Source organism: Aspergillus nomiae, assembly GCF_001204775.2.
Source record: "Aspergillus nomiae NRRL 13137 chromosome Unknown contig00170, whole genome shotgun sequence".
NCBI lineage: Eukaryota > Fungi > Ascomycota > Eurotiomycetes > Eurotiales > Aspergillaceae > Aspergillus > Aspergillus nomiae.
Genome location: NW_015378225.1, coordinates 36,562 through 61,726, shown reverse-complemented (window position 1 = coordinate 61,726; position 25,165 = coordinate 36,562). Strand labels below are relative to the sequence as shown.

Genomic DNA, 25,165 nt, shown 5'->3' with positions numbered 1-25,165 from the left:
TTTTTTTTCATTCATGGGGATACCATAACCTACATCAGACGTTTCCGGGTTAAATCAAGCCATAGATGCTCTATATAGTTAAAGTCCTGAACAGCAAAGGAAAGTAGAAAGGGAAAGGAAATGAGAAAAAAGGGCTCAGACGCTTAGAATAGATGGGGGGAGGTGTTACAGAGTCAAGATCGTTGAGTGCTTATTGACGAAGTGCCTGCGGGGAATAATAAAAGGGGGAGATCAGGGAAGTTGAGTTGATAACATCTAAGAATGAACCCAGAGGCTCGGCAAATCCTCACTCTTCGTCTCTGGATAATCCGTATCGCTCATAAAAGTGGGGTGCGGTTTTCTTCTTCATTAGGGTATATAAATCCGGCCATCGAGGCCTCAAGAGTGTCGTGAAGAGCGAGGAGACGATTCTGAAAGGAATCAAGATCCTTCCATGACACATCATTCGTGGCTTTAGGAGTGTCGTTTGGTAAGCTGGGGCTATAAGTTGTCGGCAAAGACTGGCTATCATCAACCTCAGAAGCAGGGGTTTGTTCTATCTTGAGCTTGTCGTGGCCTGTGCTCTGATTAACCAAAGTTTCTTTTTCCAGCCAAAACTCATAGTGCTTGATAAAGCTTCCATGAGTTGTACAGGCTAGTGAAAAGGATGGGGTCATCTCACTGCGAGGTGACATCGTCTCTGGCCGAGGAGACAAAGTCGAGCTTCTATCTCTAGCATCGGGCTCGGGCGTATAGCAACTCATATCGGATGGAGTATCTAAATCTGTATAAGCAGCTGATGCAACGGATACGGGATCATATAGAAGTAACCTACCAGGCTCGGGGCTTGACCGATGGCTCAGCGGTTGGGTTTCGGGTTGAGAGTGAGGTTGAAGTTGAGGCGGAGATTGGGACTGAGACTCGGCGCGACCTTTGTTATCCCAGTGAGTACCGTATCTACGGACGAAACGAGCGATGCGTTTCGAATCCACTTCTTGACCGGCGACACGAAATCCAGTCTGTTTTCCCCGGGCAGCTCGTTTTTGTTGTTTTCGAATCATCACATGAACTTCTTTGGCTTTTATATTCTTCCGAATATGCCAGGCTGCCAACCGGTCTTTGTATTGTTTTTCTCTGCGAAGCTTATGCGTTAGGGTTGCTTTTTTATTTTAAAATTGTTCCGATTCGGCCATTTGAAGAAAAAGAAAAGAAACCAAGGAGCAAGGCAGACAGGAGCTTTCGCGGAAAAAAAGAAAATAAAACAAATAGACGGGAGCAACAATGACAAACAACAGGAACACTGTGTATCAATTTTCAAATACATCAACAGGGTCCCAAAGCCCTTGAGATATCCATGGAGTAAATCTAGGGTTCAAAAACGACAATAGAGGTAGGATCGTAGGAGGGATTAGCACTGATGGAACGGGACTAGGGGAAACAGGGTAAGAGAGAGAAGGAAACGGGAGGTCAGTACGATGCATGAAACTTATAATCACGCTCCATGATTCTCTTGACATCTCTGAGCTTTAATTGATTGTCACGATAGAGTTGCTCGATGATCGGACGGTACTCGTGCCAGTCCTCGGATCTGCGGGGGCGAAAGATGGATGATGAAGTGGATGGCGAGGGCGAAATGGGAGACATAGCGGACGACGGAGGGATGGAGCCATCCATCGTGGGCAGATCTCTAGAAAATACCGTCACTCATACTCTTGCGCCGTGTCGCGGTGAGAATTAACTATCTCAGCTGGTGTCGGGACGACGATGAGCTGAAACGATGAAAGTGTGGAGTACGACACCAGATAAGGACCGGAGAAAGTATTGGAGGTAAAAGAAATAAAGAAGTCTTTATGTAGTTACAGAAATAAAATCGAAAAGAGAAGAAAAGAGAAAGTAAAAAAGAAAAGAAAAGCAGATAGGAGAGGCGTAAGTGGGAAAGAAGCAGTAGAAACTTGAAAGTCGTAACTAATTAGTTGACGGGTGGTCAAAGCAGCCGCAATAACAAGATCGAAAAAGATGGTCCAACGGAGTCAAGGCTTGGGGAAGTGGGAATTGGTAATAATTATAGCGATAAGTAATAATTGGGGACGATGAATGTATTGTATGTTAGTAGTAAGTAGTAGTTCGGTCAGTGCCCATACGTACATACATACATAGTTAACTAAAGTTAGTCGTGATTAAGAGAGAGAGAGAGAGAGAGGAGAGCGAAAAATTAATAATAAAGAAAAATCGCAAAAGAAAATAATAAAAACATTATCGAGTGTCAGGACCGGACAACGATGTCGAGGAAATCAGAATCATAATAATAATCGAGTATGCATGTGTCTAAGTATGTTATACGCCGTAACAATTGGTTCCAAGGACTTGGCTTTCGATTTCTCTCACTCCTTTGGTCTTTTTGCAATTTTTCTCCTCTCCCATACTACTTACTACACTCTCCTGATTTTTTTCTCTCTTAAGCTTCCAACCATATCCTGCCAACAAATCATAAAAAGTGGAAATCAAGTCAGCAGTCATCCAGGCATCACGGGAGTATAAATAAATAAAACATCCAAGCGAAACCTAGAGAACAATGGCCATACCGAAGCTCTCTTCGCCCCCCCCCCCCATACATACAAAAAGATACTCTTACATAGTACGGTAGGACTTCCGGTCCAACGGGGCAACCGAAGTGGTTCGCCCGCTCGGATACGGAGCAGCTAAACCTCCCTAAGAGCTAGCGCTTCCAACTAATTAAAAGTACTGCTGCTGACTGGCAGGGCCGCCTGCCCTTTGCGGCGACTTGCTGCTGGGACTGACTTGCGGGAGGCTCGATCCCTGCTTCCCCGAGCCAATTGAGGAATAGCTGCTTGGGTCCGTGTACTTTTGTCACGTTCTGACCACTGCATGTACATGTAAGTACTGCCCACCTCTGTCTGTGCTTCCGCCAACGATGCCCATAGTACCAAAGTCTAACGAGCTAAGCACCATCCCTGGGAGGTCTCACAAGTTTACCACTTTGGAATATAACGGGTTTGAGACAAAGGCAGCAAAGAAAAAAATATATAATAAGGGGTGGGCATGAAAGAATAGAAGAATAGAAGAATAAGCACAAGAAAGTAACAAATAGCAGAGAATTTGGAATAAACCTAGAATCAACAATGCCTTATGTGGGTAATGGAAACGGTAATACCATCAGCCTGCTAATTACAGTTCAGTTGTCGACGAAACATACATGTATGTAGGTTGCAGAGGAAGTATTTTTAATCTACAAGGAGGCATGATTGGCATCAACTTGCCTATTATAGCAACGTTCTGAGAAGTCGAAGGTAAGAAAAAATAATAATAATAATAATCAACAATAAATATCCACTCACACTGAAATTCAGGACAAAGAGAAGAAAAGAACACTCCAGGCTTGATGAAAATGTGTTCTTACATAACCCCTTTGCAGGGCAACAGAAATTAAAATAGGGAAAAAAGAAAATAAAAAAGTATGAGGAGGAATTACTGTAGTGAAATGCTAGTAAAAACAATTACCAGTGGGAAAGTGATCACTTAGTCTGCATACGCCATTTTCTGCAGGTGCAACATTCGAGGATCATCATTGTCGGTTGTCAGATCACCAAGGTTAGACCCTTCTTTGGCCTTGACATTGTCCGAGATGGCGCGAGGCGAACAGGGATCGGCTTTAGTATTCTTTTTCCTTTTGTCTCCGAGACTTTCAGGTATTGTTTTTGGAACGGGGTTTTATTCTACTAATAACGTGGTCAATATGGACGCAAGAACAGAAAAATGAAAATTAAAGAGGAAGGGAAAAAAAAACATAGAAAAGTCAAGTAACTAAAATCTACTATCAGAATCTCTGTGACGATTTAAATGTCGCTGGTACCTTTTTCCATTTTTCGTCACTATCCTTTTTTCCCTTACCTGACTTTTCCATCCTTCAAGAAAACACATTTAATCTATTCGAGCCTTAACTGAGAAAACGCTCGAGACGGTGTGGCAAAGTTCGGGTCATAGGCTGGGGCCTGAGCTCCAAACGTCCCCAAATGTCTCCTCGCGATGGAGTCGTAAACGTCCCTATTAAGTTAGAGTATAACGGCCCCATTATTCTGGTATATTAAATTGTTCGAATTAGGAGTAGTCGCGAGTTTGGTTTTTACTGACAGGTACGCTAGAGATAGTTGGACTGTCAAAGCACAAGGAACGTCGGCCCGGAATAGCATATTCGGCGGACGGTGATTTGAATTAGTTCAACAGGAAGTAATCAGAGAGGGCGAAAAACAAAGAGACGATTTTGCAATGTAGTAATTACTAACCGACATTACCGACGCATGGACAATCCGCTTGCTAAAGTTTTGCTAGAAATTCTTGTCGAATCCTGTGCATTTTCTGCAGATGGTGAAACCCTTTTTAGTTGTTCTTTTTTGGATGGAAAAGAATGCCATTCAGGACTTTGCTTCGACTCTTCGGTCAATTTCCCCCTCTCATGTCTAGCTGCATATTTCGCATCTCCTGTTTTAAGGTCGGCAAAACGGTCGACCATACTGTCCCAAGTAGATCCTGCGGGCCGTACTCGGTACAGACAACAGGACGTGCCAACAGGCCAATGAGCAGCTGACACTAGGTACGATTTTCCTGTGGGTGCGGCATGAAACATGGTAAATGTGAGTAGTATACCTCATATCAAACGCATCGTCTCGAGCAGAAGGGACTCGGCGCAATGACACGGCGCTTTGAACATTTAGCACTGGACCTTTGGTACTTTTGCCACTCATAATCCCTCTCGCATGAAACGCAGCGAACAAGCGTGTCGAATCTTCTGGACACATTCGCGAATTCTGCCACCATGTGCAATAATCACGGTGCGATATGATGTGGCGCCCGTTGGGGCTCAAGATTTTCAAAGTTTATGGCCTTCGTAATCCTCCGCCAATTGGTTGCCAAATCTTGTCTGACAGATCACATGGGGAAGAAAACGCGTACCCGAGGAAGGGAGAGAACGAGAGGGAGAGAAAGACTATCTGTGTGTGTGTTGTGTGTCTCTGATCTAGGTACTGAGACCGTCACTCACCTGACAATAAATAGCATCAGCATCCAGCGAGGGATGGTCGATCCCACTGTCGACGGATGGAGACCACGTCAATCAGCATTCTCACAGGTTAGTTCCTCAGCAGTTGCCTTGAGCAGTGCGGCATTTCCATTGCTTAGGTATGTTAAAGGATCTTGAAACGGACTAGAGGACGTAGGTATGCACATGATCCTAAGGGCCATACTAGAAAGAGTTCTTTTCTTACCACACATTGGGCTGCTTACACTCTCGGCGTTTAGTCTTCACTAGAACATCGAGGGTAGTCTCGACTATTAAGAAATTGTATTCTACGAATTCTAGAGGGCATGAAATATGACATGGCATGATATTTTATTTATGTCAGATTGTATCAGAGTGACTCTTTTACTATTCCATTACACATCTAGACATGGTATGTATAACCAGCCATCCATACTGTCCAATGGTCAACCTGCGCAAGCCCTTTGTAAGTAATAGTCTATGATCTAATGCACAGTGACCAGCATCTACTTTCACCTCTAGATGGACATACCTCCCAGGCTGCTACACAGTATTGTTGGTGTCCAGGGTACATGGACACATTTTCAAATAATTCAAGATACCGCTGATCTCGCTGCGAATTGTTTCCATGTATGGAAGAACCAAAGTAAGGCTGATAGGGCAAAGAAAGTAAGGAGTGAAGAAAAAGATAAGGAAGAAGGAAATTGAGAGAATTAAAAAAAAGAAAAAGAAAAAAAGCTTCGACCAACGCAGAAATGTTCCCATAAACGTTAGTTCACATCAGGTCCAGGATAGTCATCCCTCCGCCTGCTTTAGTTCAGACATGTGGATCTTGACGGTAAGAAGCGGAGAGGATTCACGAGGTGCTGTTTAGTATGTTTTGGAGGTTCAGCTTTGCTCTGGCCTTCAGGCTCTTGAGTCATGGTCGATTACTGGAGACTTCAGAGTGGAAGAAACATCCAGGCGAACACTACACATGATACGTTGTTTCCTTTGTGCCTCACTATGAACCTATCGAAAGAGTGACGGCACCGATTTCTTTCATTTCAGACCGAGAACTATTGTCCTGCTGTGTAGCATGCTACATACGGAAGGGGAAAGAAGGTATGCCCTCCACATATCAGATGGATATGTATAGGTTTTTGGTAAGCGCCTGTGCTAATTCATCTGTCATAGTGTTGATATCAGACAATTATGACCAGGTTACAAGGTCTACCCAGAGGGTATGTAATAGTAATAGTGTCCTACAATCCTAATACATATGTGATCCAACTATCGTTGCCAGAGGTAGAGAACATAAGATTATGTTTAGTGAACGGAATCCTCCCGCGGCGTAACTATAGAGCAGTGGATTAAGGATCGGGCGTGAGTACTAACCTGACTCGACCAAGTTGTATCCAATACCATACAAAACCGTACTAAAAGCTGGGTCTTTTCTTTCTTTCTTTCTAATGTTTTTCTTTTTTTCTTTTTTCTTTTTTCTCTCTAAAGGTACTAAGGATGTATGATAAATTATGCCCTAAGTATAGCCCGACCTAGACGTAAGGGCCAAGAAACAACAAAAATGGCAAGGCAACCTGACAGTTACATTGATTCTGTGACCTCCTTCCTGTCACGCCGAGTCCAGGTTCCCTGTTATTGTGGCTCGCAGAGACCGTCATAATTGCTATTTTCTTTAGAGACACCGATAGCGTCAGAAGGGGAATTCGATTGTCAGCATTGCGCATATACTTGTTGGGGGTTGTCCCCCTCTATAACAAAGAAATAGGATAGAAAGGGAAAAATCAGAGACAACAAAGAACAAAGAGGCAAGATAGCAGGATTCTTCCTCGTGCGTCGTGTGCCCGGGAGCGGGCCGAAACATTCCTGGTCGACGTGTAGAATCCACGCAGACCGTCTGTATAACATCGACAGTCCCAGCGCCATGGATCTACTGAGTCCGTCTCGAGTTGGCTGATTCCTTAGTGTTCTTTGTTGTCATTACATGAGCATCCCTGTACCGTATATATTCTCTTCCATGTGCCTTGTTGCCCCAAGTACGTTGGCATAGCCAAGTCGAGGGGTTCTGAGCTAAATAGCGCGAAAGAGACCAAGAATCGGTATGCGCAGAGACGAATGTGGATAATCTCAGCCCGTGTTGTTTGTCATGGGAAATAGCGAGCGGTCACATCGTCGCTCTTGGGGGAGCGACTAAGTGATGATCTCCCGCCACCTTTACTCTGTCTAGTGGCGTCAGGGTGAGCCCCGTTGTTGTCACAAGACATATTCCGTCAGAAGCCTGTGGTTTCATGCCTCCTTTCTTTTTCTTCCCCTTCCTGGCATTTTCATGAGAGTAAAAGTGATGTCATAGCTCGACCATATTTCAGATCCAACGAGATAGTTGGGCATAATAACTAAGATACTTCACGATACCGCCAATGATCCGCCGGCGTAAGAGCGGCATGCGTCCGATGCAAGGGTGATGAAATGTCGAGCATTCTGTATGGTCTCGCAAAACAAATATACAGTTAACCCGCCATTAAAGCCGACCGCGGTAGTAACCTTGCCTTAGCAGTATTCGCTGAGCTTCTTTCGGAAATGAACATTGGCGGAGGGCTCCAGTATCCAAATCTGTCCATTGTATAAGTTGCCGGAATAAGGGCCCTTATCTGCCCGCAGTGATAGCCTGACACTAGTGCTGGTTGAGAGGGATAAGTTAGTTGCGTGGTTTCTATGGTTCATCTATATTACAGTCTTATTTGTTTGCGGGACCAACTGCGGCTGCAATGTTAGCAGAATTATTGGAGCCAGCGCTGGCAACATTGCTTGCATGGGCTAACAAGAACTTGCAACAGGTCAGTGTGTATTTGCAAGCACGAGTCCAGGTCTCGTCATTATTGTGAAAGCCCAGTTTGATACTCGCATCTCCGATTTTATCTCGTTTGATAGCATATGGAAGCTTCAAGCCCGGAGCGGTCATTCCGGCATGACCTCGGCGATTCGATGGCATCGGAGCTGGCGTGTTCTCCACAAAGTCCCCAAGCTGACGTAGGCACTCCAGGAAGGCCACCATTCCTGCATCAAACCGGCGATGAAGCCAAGGAAGGTTGAGTGGCAGGTCACCAGAGGAGAACAAGTCCAGGGTGGTAATCTTAGGCGGCGCCGACGGAGTCGCGCTCCCCCCACCGATGGTGGACTGTGCTGGTGATCCCCGTGGATATTCTAGTTTCTCAATTCTGGACATCGACCCCATTGGCCTGAGTTGGTACCCTTGAAATTCAAAGCCCAATTTATCCGCAATGGTGGCCAGCAATAAGGCTGTCTGACCCCAAGCTGCGTTAATCTCCGGCCAGTCTACGGATGGGTTTGTAAGGCGCCCAAGTCGCAAGCCGTTTATAGTTCCAAAGTACCCATCATGACCAATGCAGAAAGCATCGTTATAAACATTAGTCCTTTGAAGCCTTTCAAGCTGCCGAGAGTCATGGTCGTATCTCATGTTAAGAGCATCCCGCTCATTTTGGAAATCGGCCAATGTTAGAGAAAATGTGTTGCGGTCACGCCAAAACCTTTCCTCTTCGAGGTCTAATTGACGAGCCTCCTCTTCAAGGTCAGCTATCTCTTCATCCAAGGCTGCTTTCTCCTCTTCCAGTGCTACAAGCTCTGCGAACGCTGCCTCCTCTGCCTCTAACATTTCCTTCAGGGACTTTTCAGCCGCTTCAAGCTCCTCGGCCGTTGGTACAGATGAATTGAGATTCCGTAAGAATGAAATATAAGCATCTCGCTCCTTCGTGGCATCTACCAGTCGTTTCTGGAGTCCGTTCACAAGCATTTCCGTGCATTCAGTGCAGATTGGATGGTCAATGTCAGAGCGAGAGGAGATGATTTCAAAGAGGCGGCTCGTTCGCTCGACTTGGTCCGCGAATGATCCGTCGTCTATTTCACGATCAACATTTTGAGTACTGAGGGGTCGTTTGCCTTTCGGGGTACTGTCGCCATTAACACCAATTGCCGCATGCGGTGGTCCGACTTGAGACTCCGTAAGCATAACGAAGGACATGTTCCCACTGTCCCCTCGTCCTAGCCTAGGTGGATTGTTCTGATTACTGCCAGCTTGGCGCGGTGCAGGAATGGATCTTCGATAAACTGGAGACGCAACGTTCTTGGACACACGGTCGTACAGGTCTCGCCTTTCTTGAGGAAACGAATTTCTGGAGGAAGAAGCAGTGCCTTGCTCCGGTAGGGTTTTACCTGTAGAGCCTTAATAAATTAGTTACGCTGTATAAGGAATCCAAACTAAGCAAATCAAATGAGACCATACTGGTAAGCAGATCGAAGGCAGCTGGATTGAGCGACTCCAGAGAGCCATCCAGCTTCAACTGAGTTCGACATTTCTGACAGTACATGTTGGCAGTTGTTTGAAGATGCCCTTCCATTCATTATGGGGACAAGAAATATTATCAAGGCATGCGACGTCTGGTTGTTTGCTTGATAGAATTAGGAATGATGTGCGGCACGGGAATCCGTTCGCGGAGAGACGTCATGCGGCGATCCCGTGCCAACGGCGCGTGTTTTGGTGTCCGCCTGCGAAAAAAAGCCGAACCCTCGACCTTTTGGTCAATTTAATTCTGTAGGATGGGCTATCATACAATTAACTATCACGCTTAGCAGCATTGTCGCAAGCTTTGAATCTAAGTAGCTACTTCCTAACACCAAATTGCTTTCCAGTTACGCTGTTTACTAAGACAATTAATTCTTGCCGCATCTTACACTCCAGCTCCATGAGTCGGTAGGTAATACTATGACGCTGCCCGTCCGCATTGCAATGTTATCTTTCCAAATGACTAATTTTTTCTTTTGCAGTAGAGTAACGTGTCAATTATCCTTCCCATTCTTCCCTCTATAGCCACACAAAGGCCACAACTAAGCCTCTTCAAGCTCAAAACGTGCTTCTATAGGAACAGCATGACGATGGAGAGACCCCTCAAGAGACCTCGATTGTCCTTTGCTACCGGCGCAGATGATGAGCCAGGTGATATAGACCTACAAGAAGCTCGCGCGCAAAATGATCAACGACTCAAATCGATTTTCGAGGGTATTTTCGAAAAATACGGCAAAGACTTTACGGATGTGGGAGATGAAATCGATTTACAAACCGGAAAGATAGTGGTGGATAACGGACATATTCAAGCAATGCAAGAAGAGGACGATACTGGCGAAGAAGCCCCGTGGCTGTTTGACACGGAAAATTCCGCACTAGATGATGCAGCTACGGTGCACAATATCTCTCAATACTCGGAAACAGGGGTTGGTGGTGACCTTTTGGAAGAGGATAACACATATCTTCAACACCCACAAGTAGCAACGCAGCTTCAAGCCGGGTCAGGCTTCGGTGGGCCTTGGGAGAGCAGAGAAAGTGAGGCGTCGAGCGCCGAGTCCGATGTCGACGAAGATAGGTCTAGTGTGGATTCTTTGTTGGATACAGCACTAAGTGTCCAGAACGGCCCGGACGATCCCGTTCGGCAAAAAAACTTGATGGATACTGACGAGGCCGTCACAAAAAAAGCAAAACCTACGACTGAGACATCCACCCAATCTCAAATCCTGCAGAAACACAGCTCTATAGAAGCGGTGGATTCGGTGTGGCGCGTCCCTGAAATTAGCGGCAAATTTTCTACGCCTCCATTGAGCAGATCACGACCAACGGTTTATTTCAATGTCGTACGGTCCGCATCTCCACCCGGAGCAGGTTCTATCTGGGCACTGCCCGGGAAGTCCAGGCGTAACACCAGCATTACGCAAAAGAGATCTGCAAAGAAACACGAAAGCAGCCAACGCAGATGGAAGCCTCAATCTAGTCCGACTATGTGCGACTGGTCTTTCGCACAGACACCGGATGGAAACGAATCTGACGATCCCTTACAGGAAAACTATCAGCCGTCACCTACGCCGAAAGGGGGGCTAAAGATTAGAGGCAGAGTAGGACCAGATACTCCGAGTCGCAGGAAGGATCTAGTTGATGACCGCAAGGTGTCTCCTCTGCGAGGTGATCATGCCTCTCGGCTCCACCAGACTTCACTCAACTCCGCGGAAGATCAGCGCAACACTACGGAAGCAGCAAATCAACTAGAGGCCACCGTTAACAAAGTGGCTTTGGATACGCAGCTTGTAACCACGAGCGATACTAAAATTCATGATATCTCGCCTGAAGTTACACACGACCCAAAAATCACACCGACTGGGTATCAACCCAAACCCCAGGACTCCACTAGCCCCAGCAAGCGTACCAGAACGACTATTACACCAGATGAAGCGAGACTAATTGTGGTTTTGAAACAAGTGCAGGGGAAAAAATGGAAGGAAATTATAGACCGTTTACCGTGGAAGAAGCTGCCGCAACTTGTCCAATGGAATCACTTACACTGGAATGAGCGCCGGGCGAACCCACCTCCACTGTCCAAGCCTTGGTCGAGTACAGAGCGAGAGACTCTCCATGACCTCAAGGACGAACGCGGCCTTGCATGGCATGCAGTACGCGCAAGATTGCCGGGGCGATCTATCGCGGAGATAGAATTTGAGCTCCTGAGACTCTGGGTGGGTGATGATGTTTGGAACACCGAACAACAGGGACTGCAGCATCTTTCACCATGGATTAGTGATTAGACGGATCCGAGGTCCTCTGTTCTGAGCCACAGCACAGCCTCTCAACAGGAGCAGCGAGGATCCGGGCCACAAGATCCGTCAGGCTGCCCCCACGGCACCCTACTTAGGAAGTCACTCATAATCTAGTATAAAGGCGAATCAGTCGACTCTCATTTCCTGAGGTCTCGAACGTCGTGGTGCATTCCAACCTGCAGCTGAAACCCAGCAAGTGAAGCATGCTAGCATAAGATCGGGTATTACCGGCCACTGGAGGTCAGAAAGTTCCCCGAGTAGCGCCTTCAAAGAGACTGTTAAGTGTGCTTCAGGCCCCACAGCCGCTCGGTGATAAGTCCTATATCGCACATAATATAGTGTACAATAGACGAATCTTTATTGGTCATCCTTTGCGTTCAAAACGTCCTCCAGTTTTGTGTCTACTGCCCCGCCGACATCCCCGGCCCTAGCCAGAATCTTGAAAGATGTCTGGAGCCAGAATCAGATAGGACTGTGACAATTCTGTGGCCCGGACCAAGTTTCATGGCTGTCTTGACCGCTGCAAAGCCTAGAGCAGAAATCAGTAAGCGTAGGGAAAGGTGACCAAGAAACACCTACAATTAACAGCACTACTGCTTCCGATGAAGATGCCATCCTTTTCTACCAGCCACCTGGCCATTGCTAAAGCCTGGGCATCTGTCACTCTAACAGCATCATCAACCAGCTCCTTTCCTGCTTCAAAATTGGCTGTCACACGGTTGATTCCAATACCCTCAACAATAGTGTCAACTTGCCGCCGTCTTCTAGTACCTTCTTTCTCCTTTAAATCGAACATCACGCCATAGCGGACTCTGTTGTAAAGTCCACTGCCCTGGGGATCCGCAAGCACAACACTTAAATGAGGAATTCGCGGCTTCAGGAAGAGCGCTACACCAGAAATTGTGCCTCCGGTCCCAGCTCCTGCAACAAATGCATCAAGTCTTCCGTTGCACTGAGCGTAGATCTCGGGGCCCGTGCCGTTGAAATGAGCCCTCCAGTTAGCTTCGTTCTCAAATTGATCTGCAAAGAAGCCTCTCCCCGCTTTGGGCCCGGGAAACTCTGGGGGATCGGGCATCAAAGGTTCTAGGTTTGACTTTGTAGTAGAAGTGGCTGTATGAACATTGGCGAGGGCGCGTGCTCGATTGACAAAGTTTTCCTTTTCCACAATTGGTGCAGGCGGAACACGATCCACAATTGCGCCGAGTTTGAGAAGCAGGTTTGATTTCTCAATGGCTTGATCAGATGGCATACAGCTATGTTATCATTAGTTCAAGATACAGCGGATTAGAGGTGAGAAGTATATAGGCAATATTACTCACATATGAGCCAGATAGCCCTTTGCACGGGCTAGAGTGGCCAACGATATGCCAGTTGAACCAGAAGTGCCTTCGTAAATTGTATCTCCAGAATGAGGTGTCAAGATATCTCGTTCCTCAGCCTGGACGGAGATTAGGACAATGTACAAACAACCGAATAACAGAACATACCAGTTCGATCATGCTCAGTGCGACACGGTCTTTGGAGCTTTGACCAGCTCCATTCAAAAACTAGCACTAAGTCAGCGAGCGTTCTATGTATGAAAAAGTATATGGAAAACATACTTCAGCCTTTCCCAGTATCTCACATCCCGTAGCTTCGGACAAGGACTTGATTCGGAATAAGGGAGTATTCCCTATGCAACCCTCAATCCCCTCCACAATCACAGGAGGCCCGGGCCTAGCTGCTAGAGTATCTACAGGAAGATCCTGTAGGTCACTTCTAGACTGGTCATGACGTCGAGCTCGATATTCTCGGAGGCGTTGTTCTAACTCCGGATATAGAAGATCCTTGAAACCTAGCGTCAAGAGGGCCCCAGCAATGAAGGCCGTGCCTATGTATACATGCGAACGGTCATTCATATTTGGAATTGCAACCCTTAAGTAAGACCAAACGAGGAAGAAAGTTGCGCAATCGAAGGTCGCGCGGGAGGAACGCCGGAGAAAACGCTCGGGCCACACCCGACGTTAAGCAGTTGCAGGTCGTTTCTCTCCGTCTTGCTCTCGCAACGCAACTTGCGACTCCGGTAAGTTCCCCTCCACTGCTGTCAATTCATCTGCCCATGGACTCCCCAGTCCTCAGTCAGCTGTTCCGGCAGCTGTTCAGGCATCCTGCCTGTCAGTCACTTCGGTCCTCATCTGCCCTCGCAGGCCGCAGGCCGCAGTACATTCGATTATCCACACCACGTCAACAATGCCGTCCTTTTCTCACGCGACGTTCGGCAGCCAAGCGGAAGAATGTCGACGATGGCATGAATTGGAACAAACGGGGCGACTACCCGAAAGATATTGAAGAGGAGTTGAAGGAATTCCCGCTTGTTACAGCCAAAGACCTGCGTCATCGGCGGGAGCGGCCGCGACAGGTGAAGATGTTGACTAGAGAATTCATTGACGGTATGTTCTCACCAGTGCACCGCTAATGCTGAGTACTGTTACTCATGATCTTTCTAACATCACCCTAGACAGTCTATATAATCCCCACTATGGTTACTTCTCAAAGCATGCGACCATTTTCAGTCCCGGGGAACCATTCGATTTCAACAACATTGAGGACGGGCCAGCGTTCCATCGGATGTTAGGGGACCGGTATATAGAATTTGAGGACCGCTTGGATGAGACACAACCGGATATAGCTCGTCAGCTGTGGCATACACCCACGGAACTTTTCCGCCCCTATTACGGAGAGACGATCGCCCGGTACCTGGTATCGAACTACAAACTGACGCTCTACCCCTACCACGATCTAATAATATACGAGATGGGCGCCGGAAACGGAACCATGATGATCAACATATTGGATTTCATCCGCGACACAGATTACGAAGTCTACCAGCGCACCAAGTTCAAGATCATCGAGATTTCGTCCAACCTTGCGGGACTCCAAATGAAGAACCTGATGGATTCGATCAACGCCGCTGGCCATCTGGATCATGTTGAGATCATTAACAAGTCCATCTTCGACTGGGATACATACGTGCACTCCCCATGCTTCTTCCTTGCCCTTGAGGTCATCGACAACTTCTCCCACGACGCGATCCGCTACGACACCGCGACGGAACTCCCCCAGCAGGGCGGAGTGCTCATTGACGCGGACGGCGAATTCCACGAATACTATAATGCGCAGTTGGACCCCGTGGCCTCACGGTTCCTCCGTGTGAGACAAGCCGCTGCACGCCGCGAATTCCCTAGTCCGTTGGGCCCCAGGCTCACTCGCGGTCTGCGCAAGTCCGTGCCCTTCCAGCGCCCTTTCACTCTCCCAGAGTATATCCCCACCCGACTCATGCAGTTCTTCGACATCCTGGACACTTATTTCCCGGGACACCGGCTCGTCGCCAGTGATTTCAGTAGTCTTCCGGATGCCGTTCCGGGTATCAATGCGCCCGTCGTGCAGACCCGGTACAAGCGCCGGACTGTGCCGGTGTCTACTCCATTCGTAAGTCTTTCTTACCGTTCTATTGTATAAATGTATTGTGAAGAATCAATTACTAATGAAATTTTGCGCAACAGGTACATCAGGGATACTTTGATATCTTCTTCCCTACGGACTTCAACGTTGTCGAGGACCTTTACCGGGCCACTACCGGGAAGTTAACCCAGGTTATGAGCCACGAAGACTTTGTACGCCGCTGGGCATATATCGAAGACACTGAGACGAGAAGCGGTGAGAACCCGCTGTTGACCTGGTACAAGAACGCCAGCATGTTGATGACGGTATAATGCATTGACACTGTATATGTGTTCGAAACGAATGGAAGCATATAAGTAGAAAGCAAAGAGAAACATATTCCCCGGTCTCATATATTGCCATTGTATCCATGATCATATATACAGTAAACACGGCCCAATCACCCAGAATTCCATTAATCGATATAAAGGGCCCTATTCTCAACAAAATTGTCCCAAATCACAGCTTAGCTTGGCCATCTTGGGCACTATTTCCCTGCCATGCGAATCCAATCTTCTTCCCGATGCCAGGCTCAACAATAAGGTTCACCACCGTGACCGTATCATTTGAGAATCCCTCGCGCGTAGCAGCTTCAAGTTCTTCCTCGGTACGGACGAAGTACCCCTTTCCACCGCACATGGTGGCCAGCATTTCGTACCGCGTTTCGTACAACAGACTAGTGGAGCGTAGTCCCTTCTTTCCGTCGTCTGATTTCGTGTCGTTGGCTGCGGTCTGATCCTGCAGGGTCCTCCAGGCATCCTCTGTCGTGGTGTCTCCGTGGTAGATTCCAGAGTTGTTGACTACGTATATCAACGCTGGAATTCTGTAGCGTGCCAATGTCTCGATTTCCATGGCGCTGAAGCCGAACGCACTGTCGCCTTCCAGAGCTACGATCTTCTTGGGCCTGGTGGTGCCCGATGGCGCGTTGTATGCTTCATGGGCTGCGACAATGTATCCCATGCCAACGCCCATGGTGGCATATGTACCGGCATCAAGGCGTTGACGGGGATGGTTGAGAGGGAACATCGAACGAGATATGTCCATAGTGTTGGCACCTTCTGAGACGTATACGATGTTCCCTCTTCGAAGGGGGTCAACGAGTTCAGCGTAGACTTGATAATATGATAGGCGCGTTGATACGTCAACGGGGTGTTCTGGGGGGTGGGTCGAAGCGCCGCTTTCTGGGCTTTTGCTTCGTTCTTCTTTGCTGACTCGGCCAGGAGTGATGGGAACTGGCCTTCGGCGGGAGAAGGAGCGTACCGCCAACTTGACAGTGATGATACCAACTGGTCCACAACTAGTTCGATGTCTCCAACGATACCTAGCTCTGCTGTGCCGGCATTGCGTCCGATCTCTTCCGCACAGATATCCACTTGGATGATCTTTGCTTTGGGGGACCATTTGGGCGCTTCACCGAAGTGCAAGATCCAGTTTAAGCGTGCGCCGAGGACCAGGACTACGTCTGCCTGTTTCAAGGCAGTGCTGCGTGCACTGGATGCATTCAGTGGATGGGAGTCTGGCACGACACCCTTTCCCATTGGCGTGGGCAAGAAGGGGATCTGCGTTTGCTCGACTAAGCGTCCGATTCCGGACTCTGCTCTGGCATATGCGGCGCCTTTGCCAATGATTACGAGCGGCGAGCGTGCCGTCTTCAGCAGTTGGGTAGCCTTGAGGATCAATGCTGGGTCGCCGCTCGCCTTCGGCGGCGACGGGACCAGCAAGCGTTCTGGCTCTGGCAGACGAAACCCTGGGGCTGATTTGCCTTGGATGATGTCGGCAGGTAAGTCGACAAAGGTCGGCCCGGGACGACCATACCAGCAAGTCCTATAGGCGTTTTTCACAGCACCCGGGATGAAATCAATCGACGACGCTCGCACAGCGAACTTAGTATGAGGTGTCAGGAACGAGATGGCATCCATCTCTTGGAAGGCTCCCTTAGTGACAGCGGTCGTTTCGGCCGACCCGGCGAGAACAAGGAGTGGGAAGTTATTCGCGGAGGCATTGCCAATCTATCGAGGTACCGACGGTCAGTACGAGCCGGACAGTGCTTCAGATGCGGAGATGAACTTGCCCCCGATAATGCGTGGAGAACACCGGGCCCTCCTACGACGAGACAGACACCTGGCCGTCCCGTCATATACCCATAGACGCTGGCTGCATAGCTGCATGCCTGCTCGTTGCGGAACGCTACAAAGCGAATGCCCAGGTTGATAGCTTCCTCGGCGATCTCCACCACGGGGATTCCTACAATGCCGAAGATAACATCAACGCCCACATCGCGCAGCGTCCGAGCGATCAGCTGAGCACCTGTTGCCACGGCCATAGTCGTTATTTCTTCGATTCGACTAGTTTTGAAAAGATATCATAGACTGAAATTCGTCGACATGGATGAAAGTTGGCTTGCTCCACACTGGCGGGAAGCGGAGAGCGGCGAGAAATGCGGAGGAGCTTCAAAGACAAGCTTCCGAGGCACAGATCATGGCTGCCTGACTCTCGGCAAATATCATCAGCCCTACTAACCTACTGAGAAGCTGTGTGTAGAACTCCACCCTTCGGTACATCTTGAATATTTCATATCTATCCCAAGGAACACAGAGTCATCTATCTCAGAACCTTTCCTAAGGTCTTTCCCACTGTTTTACAAAGATCTAAAACCCGAAAGCGCTGCATTTTGACCCATATATGGAGAACCATGGTATCCAACATATCAACAGTGACATAAACCGTATAGACACCGCATTCTAGGTTCAGCCTAGAAAGAAAGGAACACGCAACTCAAAGAAAACGAAATGGCATCATTTAAAATTCAAATTCCTTTCGGAAGACATTCACATCCATGCCAGCCACGACCATGTCGGCCAAATCCCGACGTCCCATTTGGCTGAACACACGCCGCAGGGTGTCATACAAGTTAGTGCTCTGGTTCTGGCTGATATGAATCATCCGTTCAAGCTGTTCATCGTCGACACCACCATCACCGCCGATAATCTCACGGGCGCGTTCACGGCCTTCCTGCTCGACAACACGGTGCATGGACAGCGCACCCAACAGATGCTGAGCAGCTTCTGGGTAGCAACCGATATTGATGCATGACACGCCCAGATTATATCTCGCGCGGACAAAGTTGGCATTAATGTTCAGGGCTTGCTCGTAAGCTTCGATAGCCTCCTCAGAACGACCCGAGTTGGCAAGAGTGGCTCCGAGACGGTTCCACAGCAGATGAAGCTGTTCCTGTTGGTTTACAGTTCCCGACTCGGTGGAGGCCAGGGCGGCAGAGAAACAATCCACAGCCTTTTCGTACTCCTCGGCACAGTAGAAAAGAACACCTAAGCCGACCTGCACATCTGGGTCCATTTGTTCACCCGAAGGCGACAATTGAGCTGCCTGGATAAAGAAGTCGGTGACTCGGTCGTGAAGGATCTGGCGATCTGTGAATCCTAGGTCTGCATCCGATGAAAGATCCTTGGGATTAATGATCTGCGGATACTTCACAGAAAGCCAGCGTTCCAGTGTGCGATAAGCCGTGGAGTCGTAGCCTTCATTTGTGTAGGACACGGCGAGCCCCATAAGCGCATCCAGATTATTCGGGTCCACCTTCAGAGCCTGTTCCAGGGCACGGATGGCAGGGAGTTCCTTTTCGTTCTGAGCTTGAGCAGATCCCAGCATGGTCCAGGCTTGCACATGTTGAGGATCCTTCTGTACCGCAGCTTCGAAAGCCAATGCAGCCAAGGAGAGGTTACCTCCCTCGCGCATGATCTTCACACCTTCTTCAAATGGATTGTTGACATTCTTGAACATGTTTTCTTCTTCAAACATGTAATCACCCAGCTGAGGGTCTCGGAAACGAGTGTTGAGAGAGTCAAAGTTATCCCACTCTCCCATATCTCCCATGTGTAAGCTATCAGTAACATTAAATTCGGTATCTTCTTCTGCCAGTTTCCTGCTTGCTGTCGTCTCAGCTTGAACTTTTTGCCATATGTTTTCAAAAGCATCGTAGTCTGCTTCTTTACTAGTGCTGGAGGTGAAGACTGACCTGTCAAGATCGTTCAGTTCCGCCTCAATAGCATCATTAGCCTCATCATCCAGCTTCTGAGTATCCGCGGTCTCCATCTCAGCAAACTGCGCCTCCCAGTTCTCGTCGTCCAATTCGACCATTCGTCCCTTGCCCTTATCTTGCGTGGTGGCCTCCATCGGTTGCTGCTGCATCGCCATAGGGTTATAAGCCGAATGCATCATACCCATGCCACCCATTCCCATATAGCCCATACCCATAGGACGCTGGAAACCCGACATCATCGACGGACCAGAAGTAACCGGATTGGCAGTCTGAGGCACGCCAGTTCTACTCTGTTGTTGGAACCGGGCAAACTCCGCCGGTGAGAATCCCGAGCCATTATTCATCATGGGTCCCTGAGGGCCGGCAAAGGCAGCTCCATGCGAGCCTGCTCACCAGGGTCAAACTCGGCCGCCCAACCCGGAGAGCCAGTCCGAGGTGGCGTGGTCTGGAATTGGTCTAACTCGCGTCTCAAGTGTTCCATCGCAAAAGGCTGTGGCGCGGCCCCGGGGATTTGGCCAGGTTGTTGAGCAAACTCGTCCATCATCTGCGTCATTGTCGGGCTACAGTTAGAATGGGCGGGGGGTTAATGAGACGGTGTAGCGTTCAGCTCGTTCATACCTGATCTTGTCCACCCATCATTCCCATCGACCGCATGCCCTCTTGCATGCCCCCTGGGCCCCTCCCAACGAGCCGATCCCGCTGGAGGGACTTGTCATCTTGTACGTGCTTTGTAAACTGTGTCAACGGGTTTCCCGCTGTAGAACACTCAGCGCCACCGAGGAATGACATCTTCAAAGCAGTCTATTGTAACCGTATTTCAATATGACATAAATAGTGGCTAGTTGTCGGATAGATCGTCTATCATTGAATGATGTCCGGGGAAGTTAAACGGAAAATGAGGAGTTATCTCCACGATTCAACCGTCTCTGATAGTCCCAAGCGTGGGGTTTCGGAGCCGTCCTAAAACCGATCGGAAAGACTGGCGAATGCCGAGGCACCCCGGTAGTCACGTGTGGCCGCGGAGGTTCATGAAGATTAATAATATTTGCCAATTCTAGACCTGACCGCTTCATACTACTGAATGGTACGTATCTCACGCTGAAATGCAAAAGATTTGGTATAAGTCTATGTAAATATTGTACAAAGTACAGCCCAGGGTCTCCGCTGCGTATATGATACATAAATCAACCACAGTCCGTCACTATCTGTGAAATCCCTCCCTGCGACAAAACGTCGGGAGTAGTTACGCCAGATCTTGTTAAATCACTCGGCGTTGTTTTCCAGACGATCCGCTCTTCTATTTGATTGACTGTAGTCAAGTCGTAATTTCCTGCCATATGGTGCCTTCCTGCTGAGAATCTCAAATGCTGCCCGTGCACTCTCGACGTTGATGAACTCAGCGTGAACAAAGCCTCTGAAAATGCCAGTTCGACGGTCCACAGATACCCGAACGTCAATCACATTGACAATATCCCTGAAGAGTTCATTGATATCCCGATCAGTCATCTCGAAGGGCATGTTGCCGATATATATCGTTCTAGAGACAGGCCTCAGGTTCCGATGCTGGTCGATATTGTTTTGCGCAAATGCCACAACGACTCGGCGACCCTCGTATACCCGCATGTGCATCGCATCAATTGCACGTCTCGCCGAATCTATGGCGTCGAACTGCACATAACCGAATCTAATACCCAGAGTTAGGAAAAGCCATAATTATTTTCCACATGTGCCGAGGGAAACCCGCACTCACCCTTTACTAATTCCCCTATTATCAAAAGTGATATACACACTCTCCACAATTCCGTATTTCTCCATCTGCTTCCGCAAATCATCCGCCGTCACATCGTAGAAAAGATTGCCGACAAAGACTGTCTCCTTGGGATCGGGTTCCTTGTTCAAAAGCCGGACACGCTTCGCGCGTTTAGATTCTTCTTCGGTAGATTGTGGTTGTGCCTCAATCTCTTTTGAAATATGGTCTGCAGTCTCGTTCGCAGGAGTAGAGGTACCTTCCATGTACCCGACAGCGGCTTGTATTAATTGTTCCTCGTTATCATTTGTGGCTGCTGCATCCTGGCTCGTAAGATTAGGTTGCCTTGGTACATGTTTGCTGTTCCATCTGCTCTGCAGCAGAAATTGTGATGTCTGGCGAGGGATAGTAATTCGAGACGGGCTAGATGAAGTAGCCCATGTGGACCGTGGTGTCGAAGAGAGGAGCCGAGAAGCAGCGCGCCGGAAGCAGTGCCTAAGAAAAGTATAGGTTAACGACACATATTTCGCCTTGCTTTTTTCGTAACTCACATCTTTAGATAACAGACAGCCAGTAAGCCACAAAAATAAATTTGAGATGAGAATTGCACATATGCCCATTCGAAGGTTTTCCGCGCAAAAACCTCCGGCTTATCGAGACCGATAGTGTCACGTGATTTACGCTATCGATTGCCTGATTTGAAGCATACTCCGTAAAGTCTCTAGCAAGTTTTAGAAGATAATTTGCAGCTGTGCAATAGGGAGCGTGTCCTCTCGTACAGGTCTCACATTTCGTGAGGCTCTATATCCTTGTATCTAGAGTGGAATGAGCATAAAAGGAGCTACATAATTCATAACGAATATATACACTGGCGCCGGTGTCCCCTCATTATCTATACCAGAAACATTGACATAGAGACATGGAACATCGCGAATTGAAATGGCAACTGATAAAACAACCAGCGTTATATTTTACAATCCAGTACTAACCAAGACTTCATGGCCACATTAACGTAATTTCCCCATTCTCAAAAAGAAGACAGGTGAACTCTGAGACAGTATTTCACAGGCTGGCTTAACGTGTGCCCGCATTGTTCGTCGGCGAATTATTGTTCTCGTAAACATTGCCATCAGGGTAAAAGACGTTGGAAAAAGAAGGCAACGAGCGCATTTTGTCTGCAGCACTGCCCTGCACCGATGCTAAACCAGCTGAGGCTAACGCATTCTGGGATTGCGGTTGGGGTTGCTGCTGTTGCTGTGGATCCATTGTTGGCCACCACTGGTTCGAGGCATCAAGCGCTGCATTCTGAATATAATTATCCCAGGTGTCCTAGAAATTGGTCAGTCAGGCTTCGAAGTCTTGCATTGAATAAGGTATCTATACCCAATCCAGAGGGAGCTGCATATCTGGCATTTGCCCAAACATAGCACTTAGAGGCGAAGGAGCTCCTGGCATATCTGCCATCGCTCCAAATCCTCCCTGTGACGGGAGTGGTGTCTCGCCCATTTTAATGGCGCCATCGCCAAAGGCGGGAGGAGTTGGGTTCATGGGGCTCATTCCACTACTGAGAAGACCCAACGTCATGGCAGCACTTTGCTTCTCATCCTGAGGCTCGAAGCTAGAAGCGGCGGTATTGCTGTCCGAGTAGCCCAAGTTCAGTCGGGCAAGCATCACCCCAATAGCTCCCGACGCTTTCCACGCCTCCAGGGCATCGTCACGAAGTTCGTCCCAGATCTCTTTAGAGCGTTGTACTGCCGCTATCATTTCCTCGCGCCGCTCCCTTCCCCAGGCGTAGGTATCGCCGGAGGCGCGGCCCCCTGATTGGAATTGGTGTCCGTGGTAGAGGTCGAGAGAGACGATGGTCGCAGCAAGTAGAAAATCTGTAGATACGAGTGCGGTAAGTCTGTCATGTTTGTTCGGGATGCGCGCCACGGTTTCAGCGTGCAGCATTGATTGGAATCGAAGCAATTCCATGGCAGAATCAATACAGGTTCTCCGCGAGTATGTAAATCGAGGATTTTCACGCGCTCGAATGAGGTATCGTCGATGGAGAACACACTGCGCTTTGTGATACACACTCATTATCTAGAAACGGTCAGTAACCCACACTGCAGCTATTCGTCTGAGGTCAACCTACAGCACATCGTGCCATAACTATTTTCGGGGGCTCCAACTGAGACTCTTCGACAGGGCGAACAATAAGATGTTCAGGGATCAAGTCCCTCGCTCGGCGAAGTTCGGCGTCAATCTCCATAACTTGGTCGTAAGATGGACTTTGTATGGAAGAGGTATGCTCAATAACACGACCAAAGGCATATGTTAAGCGACCTTTGGCTATCAAGCATGCGACTGGTGTAGGTTCATTTGGTGGCCGTGAAGGAGGAAGCTCTTTGCAGTTCTCATCAAAGTCATCGTCGTACAAATTCCGTGGAAATTCCGTATCACTATCGGCGGAGCGAATCATGCTGGGTAGGCCCACTTGGAATGAGAACATAAGATCGTACTGCCGCACGATTGTCCATACTCGCCGACGCATTTCACCTTGGAAAGGTGTGATATTGGGAAACATCTTTGAGTCGCGATGGTAACCCATCCTCATAGCCAACCTAGCAATCACGCCTACAAGCACCCAAACGGACACATCGGCATCTTTTGTTTGAATCCAATCTCCATGCAGATGGAATATCAAGGACTCAATCAAACACGGGTAAGGTTTAGTATAATCAGCCAGCGTTAAACACTGCGCCATCAAGTTCCGGAAGGTGCCTGCCATGTCTAGAGTCTTCCCTCGGAACTCCGGTGGTTCATCTCCCTCTCGATGATACGATAGCATGGCAAGTCGCATAATCGCACACAGCATACCAATCCAGACTACACAGGTTTGTGACGGGTCTTCCCAGTGTTTGTTATACTAATGAACAGTTAGTATCAAACATGAACACATATTAAGAGAGAAGTGTTGCTTACTTGGGCCTGAAATGTAGGTCCATGTAGAATATCTAGAAATCTTTCGTGAGAATCATCCCATGGAGATGGAGAGCAAATAAATAGTGAACTCACTGGTTGAGGGGTCATAGCTGTTAAAATACCGGGCGACTAAGATGTCTGTTGTATATTTGGAGGGAAGCGAAGACATGATCTCTGCACGACTAGTTGTTTTCATAGCACCGAAGAGCAATGTGGACCCTGGCACGTCAGTCGGAAGCTTTGTTGCTTTTAGCTTCTCCGCCTGCTCCTCATACTGTTTCTTGTGCGTAGAAAAGTAATTACGCACTTCGGCAATCTACAGTTAACGTTAACACGCAGAACCTAAGTTGATCCTGATGAGAGTAACTTACATCGTTGAGGACAGACGCCCAATGCGCTTCACTAAAATAATATGATTTATTATTGTCGACCTTCATTATCCCAAATGATTTTGTTACTTGTTCTGTATCGCTCTCCTCGGGGCCACCCGAGGCGTCTTCATCCAGATCTAAATCAGTTGTATGTTGGGCAGAACTAATACTGCTGCTGTTGCCAGAGAGTGCTGCCATAGCCGCAGCTGGGCCTGCGGCCTGTGAACCATTGGTCATCAACGACAAAACCAAGCTTTCCAGCCGGTCTATCCTATTTTGCATATCGTCCGGGGAGCTAGGCGATACTCGCTGCGGGGCGTTCTTCTTACGTGCGCTTGCTTGGGCGTAGGTACATGAGGAAGCATCTCCTCGTTTCACGCAGTTCTCACATGGGTGTGCACGGTTACATTTGAGCCTTGGTCGGACTGTCAGAAGATACTCGAAAAGATATCAGAGAGCGGGTACGAATCTTACTTCCTATGTCGGCAGGGGCCACAGGAAAGTGGCACCCGATTTCTCTTTCGGATTACCCTGTACTGTCCTTCAGGCGAAAATGCGCTAGCGTTTGACGAGGTCGTGGATGGCGGGGTTGGAGACATATTGGTGAGCGTTTTCTCAATAAACAAATGCGACGATAAACTTGGGTCGAAATTGATTGCTTCGAATACACACTGTCCCTAAGCGGACTGGCGCAAGACCACAATGTAATAGAGCGAGCTGCGAGCAACGCTTGGAGTCCCTATTGTTTTGGACTCCCTCCAGCGCAGAGTGTCGCTGAACTACCCAATGACAATCGTACTGCTATAATCCTCCAGTTGAGAGCTCACCCCCAGTATCCCTCTTAAGTATGATGTAGCGCC

General features: G+C 48.3%; 8 protein-coding genes across 8 annotated transcripts; 2 read left to right on the top strand and 6 right to left on the bottom strand.

Annotated features, from left to right (window-relative positions):
* Positions 1-317: 317 nt before the first annotated feature.
* On the bottom strand, positions 318-1,860 carry ANOM_006068 (uncharacterized protein; the record flags this gene model as incomplete). The annotated part of the gene is made up of 3 exons (XM_015551325.1): positions 318-757; positions 815-1,113; positions 1,454-1,860. Coding segments are annotated over 3 exons (948 nt in total), but the record flags the coding sequence as incomplete, so codon positions are not given.
* A 5,906-nt stretch (positions 1,861-7,766) lies between these two features.
* On the bottom strand, positions 7,767-9,414 carry ANOM_006067 (beclin 1; the record flags this gene model as incomplete). Its single annotated transcript, XM_015551324.1, has 2 exons — positions 7,767-9,268; positions 9,330-9,414. 2 exons carry the CDS (start codon positions 9,412-9,414, stop codon positions 7,767-7,769), a joined length of 1,587 nt encoding a protein of 528 aa, XP_015406080.1.
* Positions 9,415-9,973: 559 nt separating this feature from the next.
* On the top strand, positions 9,974-11,671 carry ANOM_006066 (Myb-like DNA-binding domain protein; the record flags this gene model as incomplete). Its single annotated transcript, XM_015551323.1, has 1 exon — positions 9,974-11,671. The coding sequence occupies one exon, from the start codon at positions 9,974-9,976 to the stop codon at positions 11,669-11,671; it is 1,698 nt and encodes a 565-aa protein (XP_015406081.1).
* A 413-nt stretch (positions 11,672-12,084) lies between these two features.
* On the bottom strand, positions 12,085-13,581 carry ANOM_006065 (putative cysteine synthase; the record flags this gene model as incomplete). Its single annotated transcript, XM_015551322.1, has 5 exons — positions 12,085-12,212; positions 12,263-12,936; positions 13,003-13,121; positions 13,171-13,230; positions 13,285-13,581. The coding sequence occupies 5 exons, from the start codon at positions 13,579-13,581 to the stop codon at positions 12,085-12,087; spliced, it is 1,278 nt and encodes a 425-aa protein (XP_015406082.1).
* A 200-nt stretch (positions 13,582-13,781) lies between these two features.
* Positions 13,782-15,435, top strand: ANOM_006064 (class I SAM-dependent methyltransferase; the record flags this gene model as incomplete). The annotated part of the gene is made up of 3 exons (XM_015551321.1): positions 13,782-14,112; positions 14,181-15,151; positions 15,226-15,435. 3 exons carry the CDS (start codon positions 13,782-13,784, stop codon positions 15,433-15,435), a joined length of 1,512 nt encoding a protein of 503 aa, XP_015406083.1.
* A 187-nt stretch (positions 15,436-15,622) lies between these two features.
* Positions 15,623-17,486, bottom strand: ANOM_006063 (indolepyruvate decarboxylase family protein; the record flags this gene model as incomplete). Its single annotated transcript, XM_015551320.1, has 3 exons — positions 15,623-16,244; positions 16,304-17,172; positions 17,271-17,486. 3 exons carry the CDS (start codon positions 17,484-17,486, stop codon positions 15,623-15,625), a joined length of 1,707 nt encoding a protein of 568 aa, XP_015406076.1.
* A 476-nt stretch (positions 17,487-17,962) lies between these two features.
* On the bottom strand, positions 17,963-19,459 carry ANOM_006062 (tetratricopeptide repeat protein; the record flags this gene model as incomplete). Its single annotated transcript, XM_015551319.1, has 1 exon — positions 17,963-19,459. One exon carries the CDS (start codon positions 19,457-19,459, stop codon positions 17,963-17,965), a length of 1,497 nt encoding a protein of 498 aa, XP_015406077.1.
* Positions 19,460-20,483: 1,024 nt separating this feature from the next.
* On the bottom strand, positions 20,484-24,904 carry ANOM_006061 (C6 transcription factor; the record flags this gene model as incomplete). Its single annotated transcript, XM_015551318.1, has 9 exons — positions 20,484-20,904; positions 20,971-21,462; positions 22,187-22,296; positions 22,351-23,052; positions 23,105-23,878; positions 23,935-23,966; positions 24,028-24,250; positions 24,306-24,720; positions 24,780-24,904. 9 exons carry the CDS (start codon positions 24,902-24,904, stop codon positions 20,484-20,486), a joined length of 3,294 nt encoding a protein of 1,097 aa, XP_015406078.1.
* Positions 24,905-25,165: the final 261 nt, after the last annotated feature.